Source organism: Pogona vitticeps, chromosome 7, assembly GCF_051106095.1.
Source record: "Pogona vitticeps strain Pit_001003342236 chromosome 7, PviZW2.1, whole genome shotgun sequence".
NCBI classification, from domain to species: domain Eukaryota; kingdom Metazoa; phylum Chordata; class Lepidosauria; order Squamata; family Agamidae; genus Pogona; species Pogona vitticeps.
The window spans coordinates 25954948-25980861 of NC_135789.1; the positions used below are offsets into that span (position 1 = coordinate 25954948).

The 25914-nt window shown below is 41.8% G+C and overlaps 1 protein-coding gene across 12 annotated transcripts in view; it reads right to left on the minus strand.

The window, feature by feature from the left end:
* AUTS2 (activator of transcription and developmental regulator AUTS2) overlaps positions 1-25914 on the minus strand; it is a 626497-nt gene that overhangs the window by 174008 nt on the left and 426575 nt on the right. For all 12 annotated transcript variants that reach the window (XM_072978428.2, XM_072978425.2, XM_072978430.2 and 9 more), the window contains one exon: positions 22147-22176. In XM_072978428.2, the coding sequence (XP_072834529.2) occupies positions 22147-22176 (30 nt within the window). The remainder of the gene's footprint in view (positions 1-22146; positions 22177-25914) is intronic.

Consider the following 25914-nt stretch of genomic DNA (forward strand, 5'->3'; position numbering starts at 1 on the left):
GCACCCTGGAACTATTAAGCAAAACAAGGGGATTGCAAACCAGGCGGCTTTTGAGCTTTCTCATAATGGTTCATTCAAAGGAATCAAATGTCTTCTCCAGTTAACGTGCTGGAATTCCTTAAAGATCTGAAGGCATTTTATTAGCCTTGTAAAACATGGAATGTGCATGCATGCGCATTGAAACCGTCAGATTCTAAATGCTCTTCTTAACTATGAATATTTAACATATGATTGAAAAAAATTGTTCCTTTTTAAGTTTCTAATTTTGGCATCGAGAGCTGTTCTTGAATAATGAAAAGCAGAGATGCACGTACCTGGATTTCAAAGGGAAGTTCCAGACAAGATCAAGGAGTTGGGGCAGTCCTGAACCAGTCTAATCGGAAGCAAGCTCTGTTGAGTTCAATAGATCTATTAACCCTAAGTAAACATCTACAAACACAGTATAGTGGAGTGGATAGATTAGGAGTCAAAAGAAGTGGGTTCAAATCCCTGATCATATTTGCTGAAAATGGGGCGGTAATGCCAAAACCATTCCTTAAGTATCTCATATACATTGTAAACCCTAGTAGGGTTACCATAAGCCAGATGTGTCTTGACAGCACATAAAAGCCACAAATGTATACAGGACTGCAGCCTATGGACTTCAAAAGGAAGTTCCAGATGAGATCAAGGGGAACTGTCTTAAGCCAATTTCTTTCAAGAAAGTCTGGCACTTATAGGCCTGCAGCCCTTAAATCCACTTTTATGATATCCCTTACTCTCACCCCACCCCTTATAAATATTTTCATATCCAGTTAACACATAAAAGTAATACACCATTACAAAGGATTCCAAGCCACAAAGACTGCCGCTACACTGATTTTATCTTTGTGAAGGTCTGCTTCCAAAGGGAGGTATGTAACTGAGCATGGCCAGCTGGAATACACCTGGAAAAAAGTGTTGCAATGGGGAGCTTTCCATTTACATTGAGCATCAACCCCCTGCTGAATGCATGAATCCAAGCTGAAGTATGTCTGACAGATATCTAACTTCCTTTTGAATGCCCCCAGCGTTGGAACGCTCGCCGCCTCCTGAGATAATTGGTTCCATTGTTGTACTGCTCTAACAGTTAGAATGTTTTCCCCATGATGTTCAACCCAAAATTTGGCTTCCTGTAACTTGAGCCCATTATGTGCCCTGCATTCTGGGAAGATAGAAATCAGATGCTGCCCCTCTTCTGTATGACAAGCTTTCAAGAGTGCTATCACATGTTCTCTCAGCCTTCTTTTCTCACCGCTACACATGCCCAGTTACTCCACTCTTTCCTACTAATTTTCCTCCTCTGCAATCCTTTAATTTTCAATTTTTCTGTTCAATTTTAGTTTTCCTTATGGCCCACAGACGCCATCGGCCATGCTCATGAAACAGTGTGTTTCAGAATGAATTAAGTGTCTCTTTCTTGGTAGCCTCTGCCTGGCTCCACTCATTGTGACACTCAGCCACATGCTGTTTCTACAGTAGACATGTGTCTAGAGGAAGCCAGCCAAGAAAGCTAAGAGTGTGGAAACCAAGCTCTATGAGGACATGTTTAACCTGAAAAAGGTATGTTCGAAAGGACAGGACCAGAATCAAAGGATTCCAATTACAAGAAATTATATACCGAGAAAACGTTAGGAAAAAGCTGATGACAGTCTGAGCCATTCAGGATTAGTATGGACTAACTCAGAATGTTGTGAGCTTGTGTTCCCTGGAAGTTATAAATGGAGGTTGGATAATCATCTGGCTACGATACTTTAGTTTTCTTGGCCTTTTTCTGCATTGGATGTCTGGTGTCTTTTCCAAAGATACAGTTCCATGACTTTTCCAATTCTCTGTAAAAGCCATTTAAGCTATTGTGGCCACTTTGGTCTCGTTCAACATAGAAAATTATGTGTGACAGCTGTGCTATCATCTACCTCTGACTTATTGACGAATGTGCTCGAATGAAAGCATCCTCTGTGTTGGGGCTTTGTCATTTCTGCTAGAAAGCTCACCCTATGCCCAACATCCTGTAACATGACTAGCTTTTTTCCTGGTGCTCTTACAGACATCACAAACAACCTTTAAGAGAGGCATACCAATTTGAAACGTCCTTCGCTTCCATTAAAAATACATTAATCTCTGAGTCCGTTTCTGTTCAAGTCAGTTTCATGTTTGTTTTTAAAAGAAGTGTCAAGATAAATTGATGCATATTACCATTAAGTGAAACAACTAATTATGTGTATAGCAAAGAGAGAATCTTTTCTTCATTTCCACCCTCCCCTGCCTACGTATTGCCCTTCTTATAAATGTTTAATTGACAGTTTTTATATCAATGCAATGAGCTGGCTGCAATTAATAACAAAATACACACCCTCCAGTGCAGAGAAGCACACAGTGATTCGGAAGACTGCATATGTCTTCAAATTTTGTGGTGCGGTTTCCAGTTCAAAAAGTCAGTGTGCTAAATAAGTATATTAGGAAGGGCTGTTACAAAGCAGTTATCCTTTGGGAAACTTAATATAGAAATCAATGCTTGAAATCCTGTTCAAGCTGGCATAATGTGGATGGCAACACCCAGTCAAGCCAGCATTGCATACTTGGATTGCACAATCAATTGTGCCAATGACATCACAACTGTTATGTGACAGGCCTGTAGAAGTGCTTTGTGGGCATTACTCCTGTTTGCGCTATTTCACATTATGCACACATAGCAGTGCAACAGGATTCCAGCCAACATGGGATTAATGTGAACATCTCTGTTCTGATTTCACTGCTTTTGTCCAAATCTCACTTCCTGCCTTCCTGCATTTTATCGTGTCTTTCCAAAACTTCATTTTTCTTCCTAACCGAGATTCATACACATTTCTCCCTAATGTATATGTTTCTTCATCCATTTCATGTATTTTATCAAACTCATGCATCCTCTAGCAGACTAAGGGATGTTGACACATTTTTGTTAATTGCATACATTTAGGTATTTGTATTTCACGATATATGCATTGCTTTCTGTGTGCTTTCTTTCTCCACTTTAAAGAATCATAAGAAGGAGGACAGAAAACAAATTTGTGTATCTGGAATCAAATTCCCATCATTCCAAGCATAAATAGCAACTATTCAATAAAATAGTTTTATTGAACTGCTGGATAGCTCAGTAGTTTAGGTATCTGGCTCTGGAGCCAGAGGCTGGGAGTTCGATTCCCCACTATGCCTCCTTTTACAGAGGTTGGACTCCATGATCCTTAAGTTCCCTCCAAGCACTACAGTTCTAAAAATAATGTTGTTGTTGTTTTTGTTTTTGTTTTTGTTGTTGTTGCTGTTGTTACATTGACTGGTATTATTTATTTATTTATTTAATTTATACCCCGCCTATCTGGCCCGCCGGACCACTCTAGGTCTATATCCATTATATAATGGATACAAGTTTTAACAAAAAACCAAAGTATCTGTTAAATATTGCCACAGTATGTATGCTGTTCCTAATACTGTATTGCTGTTTTTGTAGCTCTGATGATGTGATTTGTGATGTAGCTTTGATGTTGTTGTTGTTGTTGTTGTTGTTGTTGTTGTTGTCAGCAGCAGAAGGGGGTTTGAAATCCTTCATATAAAGAAAGGAAGCAGGCCATGTAGCCCATAAGCATAATCTTGTAGAAGTTGCTTAACTTCTTGATGAAAAAGGTTTGGCATTAACAACCTATTTAAACTTGGGAACAGTTTCTACTGAGCTGGCTTACAGCTCTGAAGAGTCTGGTACGGAACGAGAGCATTGGTTTTGCATGGAACATTTCTCACATGTCTGACAGCTCTTGTATGGGAGCAACCTGGTAAAATTTAACTTGGCTCTGCACAGTTTTGTTTATTCCTGTCTCATGCTCCTAGTTCGGAGCACTGTTGGGATGCAGCTATCAAGGTCTTTCCCAAATGGATTTCGACTCCTGGCTGGGATGCGTTCACTATCTCTGCTCTAAATGGAAAGCAACAATGGGTTGAGAGAGAAACACAAATTCAGCTGCAGTCAGGGCCAGTGTCTGCTGAAATGAAAAGGTCTTCAGTCAACTCTTGAATACCACGAACAAGGAAACTCACAAAGATCTCTCAAAGCAAAGAAGTCCATGTCTGGGGTGTTGCTTTCTCCAGTTTTCACTATATCCATGCTTTGGGCTATTGGTAAGAGATTGCAAAAATGCCTTTCCTTCTGACTTCAGTTGCTAGGCAATCGATTAAACATCTTGGTCCCAAACAATGTACAGATGATGAAGATCACAATCCTTTCTAAAAGGCATCCAAATTACGGTGATTCTAATAGAGTTTTCAGGGTACATGAGATATTTAAGGAATGGTTTTATCTGTGCCACTCCTTGGTGAATTTCTCTGGCCAAGCAGGGATTTGAACTTAGGTCCTGAGACTCCCACTCTGAAGCTGTATATCCAGGAAACCACACTGGCTCTCAAAAAGGCACAGGGCCAGTGTCTATGACTCTTGATTCTCTTGCATTTACTGATGATCATTCTTAATTCATTTTTTTGCGTATTATTGATGTTCTGCCGGAAGACCTCGAATCTTAGAGAAGGGTGCTGTAAGTATCCTGAGGGGGCAAGAAGACACAAATAGCCTTCATCTACATACTGCTGCTGCAACCAGTCTGGGATAAAGAGCAAAGATCGTAATTACTTGTTTTCTATTTGGGAGCTACAGCTTCAGAGTGTGGAGGACAGCTTGGGGAAGGGATCGTCCAGCCTCTTGAAGGAGATTTGACAAGGGCTGTCCTTGACAAGGGCTGTCCTCACCAATTAACTGCCACTTTGAGGCTTTATCAGTCATCAAGGCTTAAGCATTGTTTGGGTTCACTGTAGCTTGGCAAAACGTCTTTGATAAGATCCTCCAAATGCCATGGCAAGGTCGTTTCAATAAAAGACGGAAGGGAATGAATTCTTAGTGCATAATAACATCTCTTACAATAGCTGAGGCACAGTACTTTCTTTTAAAGGACACAAACATCAAAGAAGTGAGGGAGGGCAAGTAGAGATGTGAAAAATCTCCATATCTTGATTTCATTGTCTTTTTCTGAATTATACCTGCATTTTCACATTCTTCTTTTATAGAATCAGAGGATAATTGAGTCGGAAGGGGCCTATATTTCAATGCATGGATCCAATTGAAGCAGATGACAGATGGTTTCCAAATTTCTCCTGAATGCCTCCAGCACTGGAGCACTCAACAGCTCCCAAGGCCATGAGTTCTGTTGTCGTACTGCTCTAACAGTTCAGAGGTTTCCCCTGATGTTCAGCCTAAGACTGGCTTCCTGTAGCTAGAGCCCATTATGACATGTCCTGCACTCTGGCATGATTGGGAGCAGATCCAGCCCCGGGGGGGGGGGGAATGGAAATTTTACATCTCTAGCCAGGAGTATGGGAAACCCACAAGAACTGGAAATCCTAGTTCAGGAGAGTAACTAAGATTTGATAGGGATAGCTGAAACTTGGTGGGATGATTCCCATGACTGCAACATTGCAACTGAGGAATATAAATTGTTCAAAAAGAACAGGAAAAAATAGAAAAGGAGGAGGAGTATTAGTAGGTGTCACAAATACACATTTTTGCATAGAAATACAGGAGGAAGAGTTTGGTTATCCCATTGAGAGCACCTGGATTAATATACGTACCTGGGTCAAAAAACAAAGGGAGGAAGGTAATTAGAATCTACTACCAACCGCCCGATTAAGAAGATGCAGATGAAACCTTTGGAGAAACAATTGTAAGAATTTCAAAAATTCTTACAAATGGGAGATTTCAGTTATCCTGACATCTGTTGGGAGGCAAATTCTGCCAAACATGGCCCTCCCAAGAAATTCATGGCTTATGTGGCTGATAATTTTCTCCTACAAAAAAAAAAAAAAAAAAAAAAAAAAGGAGGAAGAAAATAGAGGAGTAGCTATCCTGGACTTGATCCTTCTAACCAATAGAGGTAACTTGGTGGAAGAAGTGACAGCAAGAAATGGAAAGTGACCATGTTCTACTTGAGTTCTTGATTTCAAAGGAAACAAAAGCAGAGTGTAACCACACATATACTGGATTTTAGGGAAACCAATTTTAATGACCTCAGAACGCGGAAAAATAAGGTTTTATGGCACAAGATCCTAGTAGGAAAGAGAGTCCAAGATGGGTGGAAGTTTCTTAAAAGTGAAATTCTAAATGCACAACTACAAACAATTCCAAATAAGAAAAAAGTTGGAAGACAGCAAAAAAGACCAGTGTGGCTTCACAAAAAGCTCAAAGGGGACCTGGGGGAAAAAAGGGACACATACAGGAATTGGAGGGAAGGCCAGGCTACAAAGGAATAGTACAGGCAAGGAGCAAAGAATTGCAGGGGTGGTAGTAGGAAGGCAAATGCTTAGAATGTGCTGAGGTTAGCAACTGATGCTAAAAGCAACAAAAAGCATTCTTCAGGTACAGGCGCAGCAAAAGACAGAGAAAAGAAACAGTGGCTCAGCTATACAGCGGGGATGGGAAAATGGTAACAGATGACAAAGAAAAGGCAGGTGCTGAATTCCTATTTGAGCTCAGTCTTTTCCCAAAAGACAGTTTGTGGTCTTCCCAGGCAGATGTGAAGTACAAAGGGAGGAGATAAGACTGCAGCTTCAGATTGATAAACAAATAGTCAAGGATAATGTACTACTTTAAATGTGTCCAGATCTTCAGGGTTGGATGAAGGATATTGAAGGAACTTGCTGAAGAGATCGCAGACCCGCTTCCTATTATTTTCTTGAAATCATGAAGGATGCGTGAAGTGCCGGATGATTGGAGGAGGGCTAATGTTGTCCCTGTCTTAAAAAAAAAAGGTGGGGGGAAAGGAGGAACAAAACAATTTCTTGACTTCTGTCTACAATTTTTCTGCACTATCCATGGGGGATTACTTCAGTGACGTGTACTTAGGCTCAATGTTTGGATTTTCAAATGTCAAAGGAAGAATGGTTATATTCATGTTTGCCTGCAGAAGAGCCTTTGCATTCTTGGAAGATTGTGCAGGGGGGGGGGGGGGGGAAATCCCTGTCTCATTCTTACCCTGGAGGAAAAAACTCTAGCAAGGCCTAGTGATTTCTCGAGAGATTGCTTTACAGGCGTACCTTGGTTTACGAATGCCTCAGTCAACAGGATGCATTGCGACTGGGAGGTTTATAGCGCTGCCCCAGTGCATGCATTCTTATGGGAAACCACGTTTCGGTTTACGTATTTTTGACATTACAAAACGTCCCAGAGAACGCATTAAATTCGTAAACCGAGGTACACCTGTAATATGTTTGATGTGTTTGGACAGCCCATCCTGACTGATGTTGGTGACATCCTTAGACACTTAGTTTCATGGTTCCATGTTGCATCACCTATTTCGTTACTTACTTCTAAACATGATAATCCCATCCCTGTTGCCTTTGTGGGCCTTCCTGTCCATTCTGCTGAGCGAACTGGTGAAATTCAGAGTTTGATCCTGACGACCCCACTGAATACTGGCTTCTTTCCTCTGGCCTTGTAAAAGGCATACTTCTGTATCCACATGTTTCTCTTCTCTTTAAATGATAACCCTGTGCCTGTTTTTTTTCCAGAGCTTAGAAAAGTCATTTGTTTGGACTACATCTCCCAGACTCTCTCAGCCAGACTGGGGGATTCTGGGAGTTGTGGTCCAATTCCAGGGTCTGCTTCTTTTATTATTACATGGGAATCATTTTAAATCATTTTTTTTTCTGCCTACAGTCAGCAGCGGCATCAGGAACAAAGCCCAGGCTGACTCCGTGTAAGTTCTCCGGTGCAGGAAAAAAAGGTCATCATACACAATACCTCTTTTTCTCAGGATGGAAGGTTTATTTTTTTCTTTCTTTCTTGGGAACCATTTCCTGCCACAGAAGATGGAGGGAGGGAGGGGAAGGAAGAACAGAGAGGGAGATGTTTCTTTTCCCTTGAAACAAGACTCCACTTCCAGCTCTTCTCCGTTTGGCAGAAAGATAGAAAGCCCTAATGAGGAACCTTGAAACCTGAAAGTATAATAGGCTAGAAAAGTCAGCATGTGCATGCACACGCACGCACACACACACGCACGCACGAGATTCTGTTTCTCTGCTAACGAGACATCAGGGTCACAAGCGATGGTGTTCTTTATATTTGATGCTCAGAAGAGATCATAATAATAATAAAAAATAAAAGCCCGTGAAAATGTACAGCAATGAAGCCCTGCTTGGCAAGTTGTTCAGACAGAATAAATGATGAAATTTCAAGAAGCCTTGGAAAAAAGGGTGGAAAAAAAACCACCAAATCCACATATGATATCTATGTGTAACACAGATCCTTTAGCAGAGCTGGTTAAAATTGTACCTGGGGTCTCCTTTGAAGGTAGAACTTTTAGCAAAACTGGTTAAAATTATACCCAAGGTGTTCTTTGAAGGTAGAACCAGTTGCTAAGAGACGCTTATACTCCTCTGTGACCTCTCCTAGCTCAGGTTGCTTAAATGTAGCTCCCCCCCCCCGCCACTTGAACACATTCCGAAATGAAAGGGAACGAATCAATCTATGCTGGTTGCCCTGATTCAGAACATACGATATCAAGAACCCTGAGTCAATGATGTGGCCAGTTGGAACATGTAAGGATGGACAGACCTTCCTTCCCCTTCCTATGCTTTTGGGCCAGCTCACCTTGCCTTTTCACCTTTTGTTCTATACTTGAATCCAGACGGTAGCCAACACTTTCTGTGGACTGAGCGAACACAGGTAGGGATCCACACAGGCCAGCTTCTCTCATTCATGTCCCAAAGCTGTCCTGATCATCTGCTACATGTTCACTAGAAACGGACCTCCTAAAATTCTCCTGCCCAGAAGGGCGGGACAAGACTCAGTGGAGCTAAATTTCAGGAGAAGAGCTTTAAAGTTAGCAGAAACCTCTTTTTCAGCTCTGTCCTTGATTCTGCCCATACAAAATGGGCCGCAGGTCTTGCTACTGGCAGCATTTCTGAGGCACAGTGTGCCTTGACTCCCAACAATCCCCAGGAGGTGCCCCATTAAGTCATTTCAGTGAAAATCTTGAATCGATTCCCAAATAAAGACAGTATAGAAGTCAGAGAACTGGTCCATAAACGAATCTAAGTGAAAGTGATGCAGAAACAGACTTTCTTATTCATTCCAGTGCTGTAACTCCTTACTTGTCTGATCTTCACAAGTGAAGAAGAGGAGCTGAAAAAATAATTCCCCTTGCCCCACAAGAGGGTGGGATATTTTGTGGTTTGTTTTTTTTTTTGAGAAGAAAAGAAAATGAGAATAAAATTCTCTTTTTTTGCACAAATAAAGCATACTGTGCAAAATGAGAATGCTAGCTGATTTGCTAAAAACGAGGACTTCTAAAAATGAGATACATCAGAAGGGTTGCCTGCCATTCAGTTCATCCTCCTGTGCTTGCTATGTGTATACATTGCTTCTGAAAGGAAAGGCTTTGCAGGAAGACAGTTTGTGCAAATTATACACAGCTTGTCAAGAAAAAATAGCATTCTTTTCATTCCCCCTTAAAGGCAAGGAATCTCAGAGGTCTTGAAAATTCCTCACTGAGTTGTCTCATCAAATCAAGACAGCTAAGAAGAAAGGATTTTGTGAACATACTTTGCATCCCTACTGCATCCCTACAAGGCAAAGGTAGAGATAATTCAGCAGATCCAGAGGTCAGTATCCTGACCCTTGCATCCCCCCAAAGCCACCAAAACCATAAAAAAGAAGAAGGAAAAGAAGAAAAAGAAAATTATACGTGCAGGTACAAAAGGCTAGAAACCATGCCCCGTTTGAAAATGGATAGTATGGGTATAGGTAAAGGTAAAGGTTCCCCTTGACATTTAGTCTAGTCATGTCCGACTCTAAGGCGCGGTGCTCATCCCTGTTTCCAAGCCATAGAGCCAGCATTTGTCTGAAGACAGTTTCCGTGGTCACGTGGCCAGCGCGACTAGACATGGAATGCTGTTACCTTCCCACCAAGGTGGTACCTATTTATCTACCTGTATTTACATGCTTTCAAACTGCTAGGTTGGCAGGAGCTGGGACAAGTGACAGGAGCTCACTCTGTTGCGTGGATTCGATTTTATGGCAGCTGGTCTTCTGACCTTGCAGCACAGAGGCTTCTGCGGTTTAACCCACAGCACCACCATGTCCCTATATTTACGGGTATACGGGTGGCAATTGGCCTTTCTTTGGTGGTGTAAAGCTTGATTGTCTTGGAAGACCTTGTCCACTCATGCTACATGGACAGCGCCAATGATCTAGATACATGGTGAGACTATACTGCAATTACCCCATCAGTTAAATTCAAGGTACTTCCTATTGATTAAATGATTTTCAGTTAATATGCCCAGTCTTTCACGGGCATTTACTGCTTTTTGTTCAGCTAGAAAGGGCTTGTGTGGGTTTTTGTGTTTTTTTATAGCAATTCCATTTGCATTGCTCCCCCCCAGTTTTTGACATGTGTGATTTAAAGGGGCAACTGCAGGTGTGTTCTAGGAAGACACTGGTGTGGGGTAGTGTATTTTTTTAAATGACATCTATGGATGAATTGATAGAAGAAGACGCCACCGACAACAGCAGCAACAACAATAATGACGATGATGGGCTGTCAATTCACTTTAAAACTTTTTAAATGTTTTAATTTTTCAAATATATTTTAATGCTTTGACTGCATTTCTTTGTACTTTATTATTTTTATTTTTTATTTTGTTTTGTCAAAATGTATTTTAATTATGTTGCTTGTGTATGTTGTAAACCACCCAGAGAGGCGTTCAGCCAGATGAGTGGCACAGAAAGAAAGAAAAAAGGAAGGAAGGAAAGCAAGAAAGAAAGGAAGGAAGGAAGAAAGGAAGGAAGGGAGTGAGGGAGTGAGGACACCCTTTCCACGGTTTTCCAGGTAGCGAATACTCAGAAGTGGTCGACCATTCTCTTCTTCTGGGGGTGCCCTGGGACTGTGAAGCATCTTGAAGGCCCCTACTCCACTCATAGGAGGTGCAATTGGGGAATCAAACTTCCAACTTACGGCTTCACTACAAGATACCTTAACCATCGACCTATCCAGCCAGCTAGAATTGCTCTAACAACTCATGAAATAATAGTGCTTATCTGACATAGCGCTGTACTGGAAAGACATAATATAAAATTGTTTGGAGGAAAGACAAGAGGCACTCGCTTGAGGGGAATGTTCCTGTTGTACCAGCATGGCAGTGCCCATTGAAGGGTATGCAACTAAGTAGGAACATCCTCCTCAAGGTAGAGCTTCTTGCCTCTCCTCCAAACAATGTTTTAATAATAATAATGACCTTTGAACGGCAGAGCTGGAGGAGACTCTTTGTCCAGCCTCTCTCAAGGAGGCATCATGGGGGAATTGAACTCCCAACCTCTGGCTCTTTTTATCATGCTTTACCTGATAATATTCTTAGATAACCACTGCAGTTTCATAGGTTTTTAGAGCAATTCAGCACACCACTTGCCTTTTAAAAAAAGAAAGAGGTGGGGAAGAAGGCAGTATTAATGACAGAGGAAGGGGGGGGGTGACCTGTGATTCCAGTGAGAATTGTAGTGATCTTAGGTGTGGTGTGAATGGCTACCCACCCCCCAAATAGACAGGACAGCCTCCCTGTTGAGTTGCACCAACACATGCCCAAAGAAACCCATATTGTTCAGCTAAAGAGAACAAGGGAATGCTAATGAGATTAGCCAAGGTGCAGAAACTGGCTGAATCGCTCAGTGAGTTGAGTGCCTGGCTGCTTAGCCAGGGGTCAGGATTTCAATTCCCCACTGTGCTTCTTGGGAGAAGAGCCAGCCTGTGTAGCCTTGGACAAACTGCCCAGTCCCAGAAGACCTTCAAAAGAAGGGAAGGGAAAACCATTTCTTGATGCCTAGAAAACGATGGAAAGAGTTGAAATTGACTTGATAGCACATACGCATTACAAGGGTCCAGAAAGCTGCTGTTTTCCCCCCTCCCCACTCCCAAAACTGTGCTTCGTAACAAATTCCTTACGTGTATAAATTTCTGGCTTTTAGGGTTTTTAAAAAAAATCTCCATAAAAATAGACTTTAGGTTGAGTCATTCTTATTTCCATTTGCTCTAAGAAAAGTGGCTGCTTGATGCCATTTACAATAAATGGATGTTAATTAATGCTAAATTACAATAGAATTTCTGTTGAATTGGATATGACATCTACATTAATAGCTGGCGAGTTCATTCTGATTAATGTTATAACAGCCATTAAGTGCTGGGATTTATAATCATTTGCCAAGGCTGCTAACTGAAAGCTCTTTAGTCAGATTTTCCACGAACAGAAACAAGCATAAAATGTAATGGAAGTCTACTATTAATTTAAATAAGTATTTTGTTACATATAAATAGCACCCCCTCAGACACATACATAGATGGTGTTTTTTTGTTTTTTGTTTTGTTAAAGAGTCTGTATTGATTAACTACCTGAAGGGGGGGGGGAGGAAGGGAAATTGGGTGGTGAAGGGGATTGCCTTTGGTGCCTCTGGTGGGGCAGGCCCTCTGCTCCCATCCCATGCCTGTCCAGGCCATCTCCTGCCAGGCCCCAGGCTGGCACTGAAGCCAGTTGGCTGGCAGAGGGCTGCCTGGGGAAGCTGGTGGATAAGAACCACCTGGAGGGTGGAACAGGGGTCAAGCTCTGCTTCCAGCTGACCAAGGAAAAAAGGAGAAGGAGAGGCGTGAGGGGGGAATAATTGAGAAACTCATTGGAGATGGAGGACGAGGCAGCGAGGCTGAAGGAGGGGGATGCTGTTGAGGAGCAGGAAGAGGATCTGCGGCCTCGTGGCGCAGTGGTCACACTGCTGTATTGCAGAACACTCACAACCTGGGGTTCAATCCCAGGTCGCCGGCTCAAGGTTCACTCAGCCTTCCATTCTTCCAAGATCTGTAAAATGAGTACCCAGCTTACTGCAAGGGATGGGGAAGCAATGTGTAGCTTGCATAATAAACCTGTAACCCCCCCCCCCCGAGAGTGTTTTAAGTGCTATAGGGCAGGCTATAAGCAGCATGCTTTTTTGCTTTGGGGAGGAGTCTTTGACCACGGCTCTGTCAAAGACCCCTGGACTGGTGTATTGGTCATGTTGTGACTCCTGCATGGTTCTGGATGAGGACAGGGATCTAAGCTCCTACCCTGCCACCCTCAAGCTGCTAACCAGCACCATTGGGGACAACCACTTTCCATTGACCAGCTGATCCTGCCACTGATGCAGAAGCAACGTCTGAGACACAAGTGTCCAAAGGAAAGACAACAATGCCTCCAGGAGGGGGTCTGGCAGACTTTCCAGTACACGCAGGGAACGACCAGTCTCTCGGCTTGATCTACCCTATATGCTCGTTGTGATGATGAAGCGAGGGGGAGGAGAAACATCTACACCAAGCACCAGAGACATTCCCAAGTCCAAGGTTTCCCCAAGGAAACACAGTTTTATTTCTGAAGATACTAAAAATGGAGCTGGTCTTCTGAAGGTCAGGGTGAGGGTGGGGGAATCAAAAAGGCATATTCTTGATTTCATTTGGTATTTCATTTTCATATAAAAATGGCTGGAATGGGAGGGAGAAGTGGGTGAAAGAGTATAGCGGAATGACGGTGAGGGTTATCTTCTAATGCAGTGATAGATTCAATTGGGATCGATGTATGAATTCATTTTCCCTTCATATTTCTAAACTCAGAAGGACTATTGGTGGTACCCACTTTACTCCAGTTACCCTTTCAACAAAACCTGCTGGATATAGGTTTTGTGTTAAAGCTGAATTGTGCTGCTGGTGGCATCATTTGGCTTAAAAACAAATCCTATACTCTCCATGTGCTTTGTTATAAAGTAGAATTGTGGACATTATTTGCTGTTGCCACGTCACAACAATTTTGGTGATGACAGCAGGAGCTGTAAAAATGGGACAAGGGCCATATCCAGCCCATGTTTTGCTCACCTCTGTTCAAATTCTGGGGCTCATATCCAAGACAATATTATGAGCTCTTATGTTCTAATTCATGAAAGTGGCTTGAATGCCAAGGTCAACATGACAAAAGGGGGCACACGGCACTGTTCTACTTTATTTGATTGTTCTTTTATTTTGTTGGAAGATGTTATTGGCAAAAAATGAGAAAGAAATTCTATAAAGAAAGGGAATGGGAAAGAAAAACTCAACTCTCCAGTTAAAACTAGCAGCTTAAATGTTGGAAACAAAGACTGTAAGATCGATGTGGTGTGTGTCGATATTACATTTGTATGAAGAATGTCATAAATGTTGGACATTCTCAAAAATGTAAAATAGTAATAACCTTGATGAGTGTCTCAAGAGCAAAGACCTATCTGGTGTGGTGTTCAGTTTCCACAGTGGCTGAGCAGATGTTGTTGGAAAGCCTACAAGCAGCACAAGAGTGTGACACCGCCTCCTACTTAGTGTTCCTAAGTCACTAATTCATCATTCTGTCCCAGAGACTGGACACCAAAGACACCCATAAGGACTTTTGTTCATGGATAGTGTTACCCGCCTTGTAAGGAAGGACCTTGTTTTGTCTGCCATAGCTCTTCCACTGTTTAGTTTAAATATGGGAGCCCGGATTCTGGTAAAATAAGAAAGAAAAAGTTCCTTCTCAGCCACTTCCTCTAAATTGCATCTTATTTTATCTCTCTCTGACATATTCCTTCTGTTAATTATTTTCCTAAATTTGTTGTTGTCATCGTTTAGTCGTTAAGTCATGTCCGACTCTTTGTGACTCCATGGTTCAGAGCACGCCAGGCTCTCCATGGCCTCCCCGAGTTGGGTTAAATTCATGTTGGTAAATTCATGTTCCTAAATTACCTCCTAAATTTTTAAATTAATCTGTTTTAGTCTATTGCAGGAAAAGAGGGAAGATCTTTGTGACATCTAAAAAGGCCCAACCTAAGCATGAGTTTTTATAGACTGCAGCCCACTTTCAGATGCACCTGAAGAGGACGGCTACAGTCTGAAAACGCTTGAGATTTTAGAGGCGATACAGGGCTCATGGTTGTTTTCCCCCTAAATGTGTACCCTATTTTCATATTGCGGCATGACTCTGTGACAGTTTAGCCTAATGCTGGAGGACAGCCTTGTGCATGTAGGGATAAAATGATGAAATGATAAAATGGGAGAAAGAGTGTCGCCTGATTTGTCCACTGACATTGAGTCTCCTTGGAATGGGCAGGAAGGCCCTCAGAGGTATCTGTAGGCATGCCTGCCTGGAGCACACACAGGAGTCTAGGAACTTGCCGGAGAAGCTAGTAAAATTTTAATGCACTCTGTAGTGTAGTCATGTCATACTCATTCATGGCAAATAATCCCTGATGCCTGCAGAGGTAAAATGGAGCCGTAACGTGCTTGCCTCCTAACCTGAGCTGACAGCAATGATGTACGACTACCATTAGCGGAAAATATCACTTCAACTAACCCATGATCCAGCTCCGCTAAGGGTCATATTATCCATGAGGAACAAATTACATTCCCAGAGTAAATACAAATTTTCAATACAAAATGGGCACCAAAAAGAGACAGAGAGATTGAGTGTGTGTGTGTGTGAGAGAGAGAGAGAGAGTGAGAGCGACAGAGAGAGAACGAGAGAGAGAGAGAGAAAGATGATGGGGATACGGCAACTTGCACTACCTGTGTCAATAGGTTGCTGAGTCATAAAGGACAGAATGAACTATATCTAGAGAGGATGAATCAGGAATATGAGCTTGTGAAACCCACGTCTCTCCTCCTCTTCCTCCTCTCTATTCCTCAGTTCTGAGTGTATAACATCCTCCCTCCCGAGATTATACAGTTTTATTTGCCACTTCTGTATCAAGAGCTTTGAAGGAAGGCTACAGCAACAGGGGGGGGAATACCCTTACCACACACTCTGGTTGGGATAAAAACATTATTAAATTGCAATATTTGTCCCAATTCAAAGGGACTTATTGAAATAAATGGGGCCTATCCGTCACACCAATTTATTTCAATAGGTCTCTCCAAATTTGAATTAATGTTTGTCCCTCAACTACATCTCTTGGATCAAATTGTGATTCAGAACTCAGGTACCCCTCAGCTGATTAACTTCTCCAAATGCTGATTATCATTACTTATAATTTAATATATCAAAATCTGTATTTTGAGATGATCACTCTACCAAGAATTGAAGGCCTTGTGGAGGATTAAGCTCAAATGCTGGATCGTGGTCTTTTTTTTTGGTCTTAATACGGTAAGAAAAAGAAAAGTCTCACAATCAAAGTCTTCTGAGACATTCCGGCCAAGCCAGATCTAGTTCTACAGCTCCTAGAGCTTCCTTACACTGAGGTTAGGCCAATGGGCCATCAAGGCTAGAACATCCCAGACAACAGCTTCCTATGCAGTCAGACAAACTCTTTCCTGGCCCTATTGCTATAGACGAATCAGACTTGGCAGCTGCTCTCCAGATCTGCTGCTAAGCACATCTTTGACTGCTACATGGAGATCGCAAGGGATACTAACCAGGTACCGTACATTTTTCAAGAATGTGTACTACTAAGGAAACACACGAACACCTAAAGCAATGTTAGAGGTCTGTTGCCTTCCATTGTTTGGTTGCATTTCAACTCTTGTTAGACCCAACAGGAATCATGTCCAATAACATCTGGAGGACCACAAAATGTTTACCCCAGTTTAGATGATAACCTGCATTTTTCCTTTGGACATAGATAGATACAAAGGTCAGATAATCATCTGTTAGAGATACTCTAAGCCCTGGATTTCCTGAATTAAGCTGCAGACTGGATTTTTATCATCCATTCTAAATACAGTTACCAGGTGAGTAGCATCCTATTCCTGAAGATTTCCAGAGCCAAAATTATGAGGCAAGGGAACCAGACCTTTGGGTGTAACCTTTCTTCTCCTCCAGGGTTCTTCATCCTGAAGTTTATCTCCCCACCCAGAGGACCCCAGGAAGCACAGCGATTCCCTCAGACTCTAGCCAGTGACCTAAGACTATGTGGATCCTTATACTCTAACCTGGTGACCTTCAGAAGCTGTTGGATAACAGCGTCTTTCAGGCCCCATCATGGACCATGCTGACTGGGGCAAATGGGAGCTGTAGTCAACATCTGTAGGCCACCACGTTCCGCTCTTTGCCACATGAAGTGAATGTCTCTAATAATACATTTTTCAGAATCTCCTCCTCCAACACTGTCTGTAACATTTAATAAGTTTTTCCCCCCCTATTATTTTATGCTCTCCCACTCCATATACACATACAGTGAAGAACGATTCAGGAGATCACTGCCTATCTAATGAAAGGAAGTTCCAACTTGTCAGTTAAACAAAAGAAAAACACACAGCCTCTCTTTATAGTGTGTGCTTTACCTGTCACCAAGCAGACCATTATCATGTCACACCAGAGTGCTCTTTTCTCCAGGTCACTTTGTTCAAAATGACATGGATAATGCACATGTCAGTGAGCTGACAGTTTCGACCGTCCTTCAGAGATTTTATATATATTTTTTTTAAAGGAAAAGAAAAGAAAAGACAAGACAAACGCCCGTTCTTATCTGCTGTCCATGCCTTGGTCTATCATTTAAGTCAGGCAGACCGTGATTTCTCCGGGGAGCACTTTTTTCATTTCCCGATTTTAAAGAAATCAAATAAGCACCATTTGTCTTCATCTGAATATGCTTGACCTGTTCAAATGATGATGATGTGTCACTTTTTTTTTTCCATTTTAGAACAGGCAACGTATGGTGAATTCACAATGAGTAGGCATGGTTGTTAGATCTATGGCTCGGTCTGCCACAGCAGCGTGAGTTCAGAACGTGTATACCTTTCCCGATATGTATTCCTGTACATGTACCTCATTTAAGACAGAGCATATTCCTTTTGAAAATAAAGAGAACATATCAAATTAATTTCCAGCACCAAAGTGTTCAAGAAACAAAAGACAAAGCTGACCTACAAAAAAAAAAAAAAAAGGAGATCAAGAATTTTAGAAGCATTCTGCAATCTGTCTACATATTTGGGGCATGTGGACATGTTTACATGGAAAGCACGGATCCCAAACTGACCAGGAGGCTCTGTTATTGGGGTAGAAGCAATGCTGGCTGGGAATACAGCTGCCATCATCTGGCAGCACAGCCTTCTCTTACCCAGAATCCCCCGGTGTTGGCATGTGCTTTTTCCTAGGTTTGTGAGCTTGGTCAATCACACTGGCTGGAAGTGGGTGTTTGTGGGGAAGGTAGGAGTGGTTTCCAGGTGGATGAAAATAAAGAGGTTTCTTGCTCTAGCCCAGATGAGGAGGCTGTGAGACATTACACAGTGACAGGCAGCCAGGCTTCTTCAGGCCTCCCACTGTCACCTCATGTGGGTACCATTAGACAATAGTTGTGTTCCTCTCTACTACTGTCATAGCTTTGTTGGAGGTGGCTTTGAAGCAAGATGACAGATCCAGGTGAAAGGAGAGGGAGGCACTGGCTAAGGGTCTCTTTTCCAGGTGATTCCACCTTCATGAGGAAAGAGGTGGAGAAACCTTGTGACTACCCAGATTGTGGGGGGGGGGCATTGTGCACTTTCTGCTCCCTGGTGGGAAACTAGACTACACACGGTGGCATATGCCCACCTGGTTCACTCCAATCCTGTCACCATGGTTGCCATCCGTCAGCAAATGGCAAACATTATAGAAAGCAAAATGCAAGAGAACCTGGATAGGCTGTAGGACAAATTTCAAGATTCATGTTGTGATGATACCTGTAGTACCTTTGTAACAGATCTAATAGGCTTGTGTAAAAAAAGGCACAGATTTTTCCCCTCTGGAGGCTCCTGAGATAAGAATTAAAGCCATGTTCTCTGCATGATGTCTCAGTGACAATTGACTAGGAAGAAGCTGCAGACATCCTTCAGGTCTAATGTTTCACTCCAGGTGAAATGGTAACTAGGCTTTCCGAGGACAAGCAATTATATAAGTGAAAGAGATTTATTTGCATCTACCATTGAATGAGGCGTCAGTTTTAGAACGGAGAAGATGATTTCCGAAATGATGCTAATCCTAGCTGTTTGTTAACTAGAGCCATGTTTGCAAGCTCTATCAGCCTCTTCTAAAGGAGGGAGATACAACATAGGCAGCCATTTCCCTAAGGGGTAAGTAACATGCAATGGGTTCAAGCCTTCAGTTAGCATTAATGAACACCTTCTGTCTGTCCTGCTCCCAGGCAGGCTGCTCCCAAGGGTTCAGATCTCAGCAGGCTTAGACAAAATAGACAAATGGGGATCAAAAAGCAAAGCAGAGTCCTTCCAGAAAGACAGGGCCACCAGGTGAAGGAGGCCCAAAACCAGTGTCCAAGAGCAATCTATGGTCAAGCAGACCAGTTATCACAGCTATCAGAAAGGGAGGCCAAGGAGCATAGCCAAGGCTGTCCAAACATCATACAGTGAGTCAACATAAAGGGTCAGGATAACACATTAGGAGAGTCCTGCAGATAACAGATCTTGTTTCCAACAAACTCACAGTCCTGAGCCATTTGGTGGAAGGGCTCAGTTGCAGTCTTTGGCCTACCAGTCATCCCAAGAGGAAAAGGCCCCTGACAAGGAGACCCCCTTAGTCACTTCAACCCAGAGCTTCTGTGTGAGTTCATCTTTCCACTCTGCAGTGTTCTTAAAGGCATCCTCTTATGACACAGACACAAAAAGCCATTGTTATCTGGGAGCTGAGTCTCAACCTCTGAGGTTCCTTCCTCAGCCATTTGGATTTAGGAGGCTGGATTAAAGAGTTCTTCACTAGGGGACTCTTCCAATAGGATCATCAATAATAGGTTTTAGGGAAATTATAGGGCAGGAAAAATTAAATATAGAGTTTGGGAAATACGGAGAATGCAGGAATTTGGCTTTCAAACTCTCGTATACTGCCCAAATATGGTATTGAGGAAGTTACTCCAAGGGGGGGTCACTTCCCCATTTAGGGGCTGCCTCACCTAACAGCTACCTCAACATGTAGGTGTCCTGGCTGTTAGATATCTCATACACAAGAGAATCTGACTCCTTGAAGATCCATGTTCCCGAGACAGCTAAAATTCTGCGTCATGGTGTTTTGACTAAGTCTAAACATCAAAAGTATTTAAACAGAGACCTCTCTACCATGTTTACGGAATATCTCTGAAAGGAAGAGATCATCTCCCAGAGATCATCTCAAAGGAGGGCATCTCCAAAACACACAGCTACCTGCTTTTTACAAACAGGGGAGATGTCTCTGCTGGGAAAATATTGGGTGAGAAATATCTCATGTGATGTGTTTCGTTTATAAATGCTCTTGCTTTCATTTTGATAGAATTGTTTAATAACAATTGTATTACAATAGGGTTTGTTTTTAAGTGACCGAATGAGAGTTATCTAAGAAAATGGCCTCTTATTATAGAGAACTTGTTTGCTTTGTATTCTGAATCATTGAGGTTCACCTATACGATGGCTAAACAGAAGCTCGTATTTTAATAGAACCAAAGTTTTTTCCTAACACAGAAGTATTATTTACACATATGGCTGTGATTTTGAAAGTATGTCATTTTTACATATATTTCAAGTATATTACATAAATTCGAAATATATTTTGTATTTTTGGCTTTTAGTTATTCAGTTGCTTTCTAAATAAATATTTTAAAAGAAGAAAAGGATTCATTTTTGAATATTTAGGACAAAATTATTACAAGGTATTCAGGAATGAAGATTTAAAACAAACATAACAAGGTACAATATCTCCTGAGCCCATGAATAAAATCCTTGTCAGATGCACGAAGGACACAAATCTATTGGTCATCCATAAGGAGCCTTTTGATCAGGAACTTTATAGGAGACATTCAGACTTACCCCCGTGGAAATTGACTGAACCAAGAAACTATTCCTAGCCAAGCAGAGTGTTTCTCCAAGATGCAAGCCTTTCGGCCCACCTGTTCCTAACCAACAGTTCCTAACCAAATTTACCTTTCTTTATTGCCTTCTACCTGATCCTATTGCATTACCATGTTCCAAGCTGGGTAGTGCAAGATCAATTAATTTATATTATAATAACAGGTATATCTTGTAGGGAGGGGTCTGGCAGTGAAGATACTGGATAACTGTCACTGTGATAATATTTTATCATGTGAGAGTTGGAAGTCATCTGACAGGCAGAATCCAACAAACCAAAAACACTACATGAGACTCTATACTACATAGACAACTGCTGATCAACAAAGAAGCTCTGGTCCTAGACTGAGGACAAGGTTGTGAGATAACACATCACTTCAAATTGCAAGAATAAAAACATTTCCTTCATTGAAGAAAATTTTATACTAACAAATATTGTTATACAAGGTAACTACTATTTCAGCAATACAACATGGCCTGATACATTTAGTGTTATATTGCCCTTATCTGAATTGCACTGCTCTTATTGGAACCGGCTGACCGGTGAAGTCTAATGGCTTAGAGAGATTTGTTGTTGATGAGGTGATCTCACACAGTTTATTATTCATATCATGTGCAACTAGAATATAAAATAAGTTCTGTTGTATCTTGAAAATAAATAGGTAAGGAGATCAAACGCTGCAACGGAAGACTTTTCTAGCCCTTCTTTCTGGTAAGCAAGACAAAAATATTTCTCAAAAGCACCAAGTTGCTGCTTAAAAACAGCAGTGATTAATGGTTATGGGTTTTGCAACAATTAGGGCACTATCAGGATCTGAATCTGGGTTACTGGATGATCCCCGCTCCTCCAGAAACACCATGACTTTCCCAGTAATGCAAGACTGCCTTACAGGCTCACTTTTCCCAGGGAGTAAGATATATAGAAGCATTCTTACTTTGACTCTTAGAGGACCTTGCATGGAAACCAAGCAAAGAGGCAGAAGCATTATCAATTCAGAACTGCATGACGCCCTTTGAACGAGAGAGTTAACAATCCAGTAGGCCGTGACAAAGGACTAATCTGTGCCTTGAACCACAGAATGTGTGAAACATTTGACAATGGCGTGATGAATTTTGCACATAAACATAATGCAGCAGCCAGGTTAAAAATCAATATATTTTTCTCATTAAAGAGAACCAAGTGACCAGACCTTGAATCATTCAGAAACAACTAGACAACGACAGGAATCACATACTAAAAGTGCACCCCTACCTTCTCTTCTCGATCACTGTCACTGTCACACTGTAATAGAAAAGAAAGTATTGATTAAAAAATTAGAAATACACCCCAAAGCAAATGTATGCATATAAAGCATTATGCATTAGCAAGGCCTCATCAGTGAATTCCACAAGGACATACTTTCGAACCTGATTGAAAATGAATAAAGACTAATGATTTAGTACCAACATTTGAGGTGATCTGGTCCAAGTTCTCACCTAGTGTTTCTCTCACTTTAAGCTCAACTGGCCATGATTACTCAATAGAAGAAGAATAAGCTTCAGAGCCTGGGGATGATGGGAACTGCAATCTAGAACATCTGGAGGCCAACCGAATGAAGAAGGATGGGGCCAACGTAATACGTTAAGGATGTGTTCCTATAGTTTTCTAATGAATAATATGTGTTTATTGAACTGAGAGGAACTGACGTCTGATCAGATACATGTAAGACTGGACTGTTAAAGTTGAAGGTAAGTAAATGGGCCCCTCTGATATAAAACAATTGTAAGGCAGATCATTTATTTCTGCAAACAGTAAGTAGCCAAAAAGATATGAAAGATTATCTCTTGGATGGTACTTTTTCATCTAAAATGCATAATATTAAAATCAAAGTTAAGTTCTTGCCCAATTGATCATTTGATTTATATTTTAATTATTCAGTCACGTCGTTTTAATCCATTGGTAAACTTATGCAAGCAATTAACCCAACCACTAGATTGTTTGTACACAGAAACGTTCTTAAGTAACTCAGCTAAAGAAAACACTAGAAAATTAGAAATGTAGAACCTTTTCTGGCTGCAAGGTTGAACCTGAAAGGGCATGGTACCCCTGTTAATTTTCTGTGCCACCTTTTCTGAGTTATAGTATGGCACTGGGGACCAACTGATGCCTCTTACAAACATAGACCCCTTCTACTGGAAGCATGTGTAATAGAATTGTTAAAATGGTACAATTTTTAATAAATCAATGTGTTCAGTTTAGTCATTGTTGTCAAATTGGTTGAGCTGGGCTTCCTATGGCAGTGAGAAAATATAAGCCACCTGTCCGTCAGTGTATGGGACCTTACATGTAAAATGGTGCATAGCCAGTCTTTTGTCCAACTGGTTGGAAAAGGATACATTATAATGGGGTTGTCAGTCTGGTGGTTTCCCCAAATTCCTAACCGGCATGGCCAAGAATCATGGACAACACAAACTGAATCCTCAATGGTGTTCCCAAACAACACATTGTTTGTTTCTATGTCATCTCAGATAAGAATTTCAATCATATGATAATCATATGGCAGCTCTGATAAGAAATTCAAAAATGAAATATAAAAGTGCATGGTTTACAGCTTCCAAGATAAAGATGAAATAGAAATGCTTCTCAACAGAGCTACTTAAAAGCATTTATCCAACTCCTTGTCTGTAACAGTTGCTACAAAAACATATGTGTATCTATTAATTTCCAATCGTCAGCAGGAAACTGCAATATACAGCTAAAATGTGTATGGGAAGTGTACACAAATATGATTCAACATGTGCACACACACACACGCACACAAAAGTATCTTAAACTGCACAGAAGTGTCTATATTATAGACATATTTCTGTGCAGGAAGTAAAAGGTCTACAACCCCAATATGGAATTTGGACAAGAGGGAGATGCTGTTGGGAGTCCCAGGAAAGAGAACAAAATAAAAATAAATCTGACACATTTTCAAGGACTCCTGTTTTACATGAATACAAGAGATGTGTGTGTGTATGTGTGTGTTCTGTGCCATCACATTGGAAATGAAGTATACAGCAATCTTAACAGGGTTTTCAAGGTAAGTAAGAGATTTAAGGAATGGTTTTACCAGTTCCACTCTCTCATTGAGTTTCCATGGCCGAGCAGGGATTCGACCCCTGTTCTCCAGAATTCTGGTCCGTCATTCTATCTGCGAGACCACATTGGCAATCTGAACACAACAGATACTGATATATAGCTCTCAAAAACAAACCAGGCACTTTCCAGTGAAGACAATGGGGTTGGATCCTGCCAGGTACCAAAATTGAATCTGGGATCCTTTGCAAAGCACATACTGATGGGGTTAGATCCTGCAGGCACCAAAATTGAATCTGGGATCCTTTGCAAAGCACATACTGATCTTAAGAAGCTTTATGCCAGTCACATAAAATTCATGCATCCTTCCATTGCAGTTTAGATGTCTATACATATTTTGGTATAAGTTTGTATGCCATAAAGGATAGTCTTACTTCAGGGGAAAGGACCTATATGCATTTCCCTCACTTCTGCCTGTTTGCTACCCACCCACCCCTGTAACTCATTACATCTCACTGTGAAGCTAATCAACACCGTCTGAATTTGCCAGTAGAATGTTTTTCTGCACTGCGGTGGCATTGCAGAGTGCGCTAGCAGCCACGCGGTCCCCAGGAACCATCAGTTGCATTGCCAATGTATTATGCCTTCCTGCCTTTTCTGACAGTCCAGTTCTAATTTCAAGGTCCACTTAATTTCTCCATCAAATCATTACTGCTATACCCACAAGCATCTCATCTCCAGAACTAAGCATATGGCAAAGGACTGAGTCGGACTGGTATCCATTATGAAATCAGAACAGGTGCCAAAGTGATATGTGTGTGTGTGTGTGTGTGTGTGTGTGTGTGTGTGTGTGTGTGTGTGTGTGTGTGTGTGTGTGTGAGAGAGAGAGAGAGAGAGAGAGAGAGAGAGAGAGAGAGAGAGAGAGAGAGAGAGAGAGAGAGAGGGTGGTGGTGGTGGTGGGGCTATCCAGCATCTTTTTCTGCCTACTGATCGACAGCTTTGTAATTTGGTCAAAAACAGCATTTGCCAATGGGAGGGCAACTAAGTAACTGCACATGTTGCCTTGGTTTGAAAACAGGTTCTCTCTGTGGCATTAAATTCCCCCACTGACCCAAGGACCCCGCAGACGTCTCCATAAGATTGGGCATCCAATTTACAGCTCTGCTCTTTAGAGCCTGCTGTGCCAACGCCTGGCAGAAACAAATGCCAGGCAGAGACCCTCCAGCTCATAAATTACGGAAAGACAATAAATGCACTCACATCCTTAGTTTATGGAATCTACTGCCAGAACAGTGTGGCTGGTGAACGGCCTCAAAGGGGAGTTGGAGGAAATTTCTCACAACAGCTGACTAGATCAGCAATGAGAGATGCCCAGCAGGCATCTGAACTGAGCACTGATAAGGTCCCAGTCTCTGGGCTCCTGGAGGGTCACATCTCCTTGTTGTCTCAATGTTTGGTGGTTCCACAGCATTTTAATACAGTTTTTTTCCCATTCTGTAAGGTTGAGATGTCTCTCTTAAGACTTTGTTTCTAGCAAAATGCAGTTCAAGCCTATGTCCCCTCATTTTATTTATTAAGTATACACCACTCACCACAATAGCATGGCCTTCAGGAATTTCTATACCATTGAATCCCACCTGCAAGTTGAAAAAGATTCCCAGTCCTTAATCGACAGCAATGTGGGGCATGGGTTACATGTGGTATGGGAGCCCTAGTCCTCCTTATTTCCTAAGCCAGTAGTTTCCAGATGTTCTTGAACTACAACTCCCCAAAATCCAGGCCAGCACAGCTAGTGGTGAAAGATACCGGAAGTCTTTACTCTAAGAACGTCTGGAAACCCAAGCTTGAAAAGTACTGCCCTAAGCCCTAACATTCTTCACTGAGATGTCCTGTGATGCCAAAACCAACCAACCAACCAACCAACCAACCAACCAACCAACCAACCAACCAACCAACCAA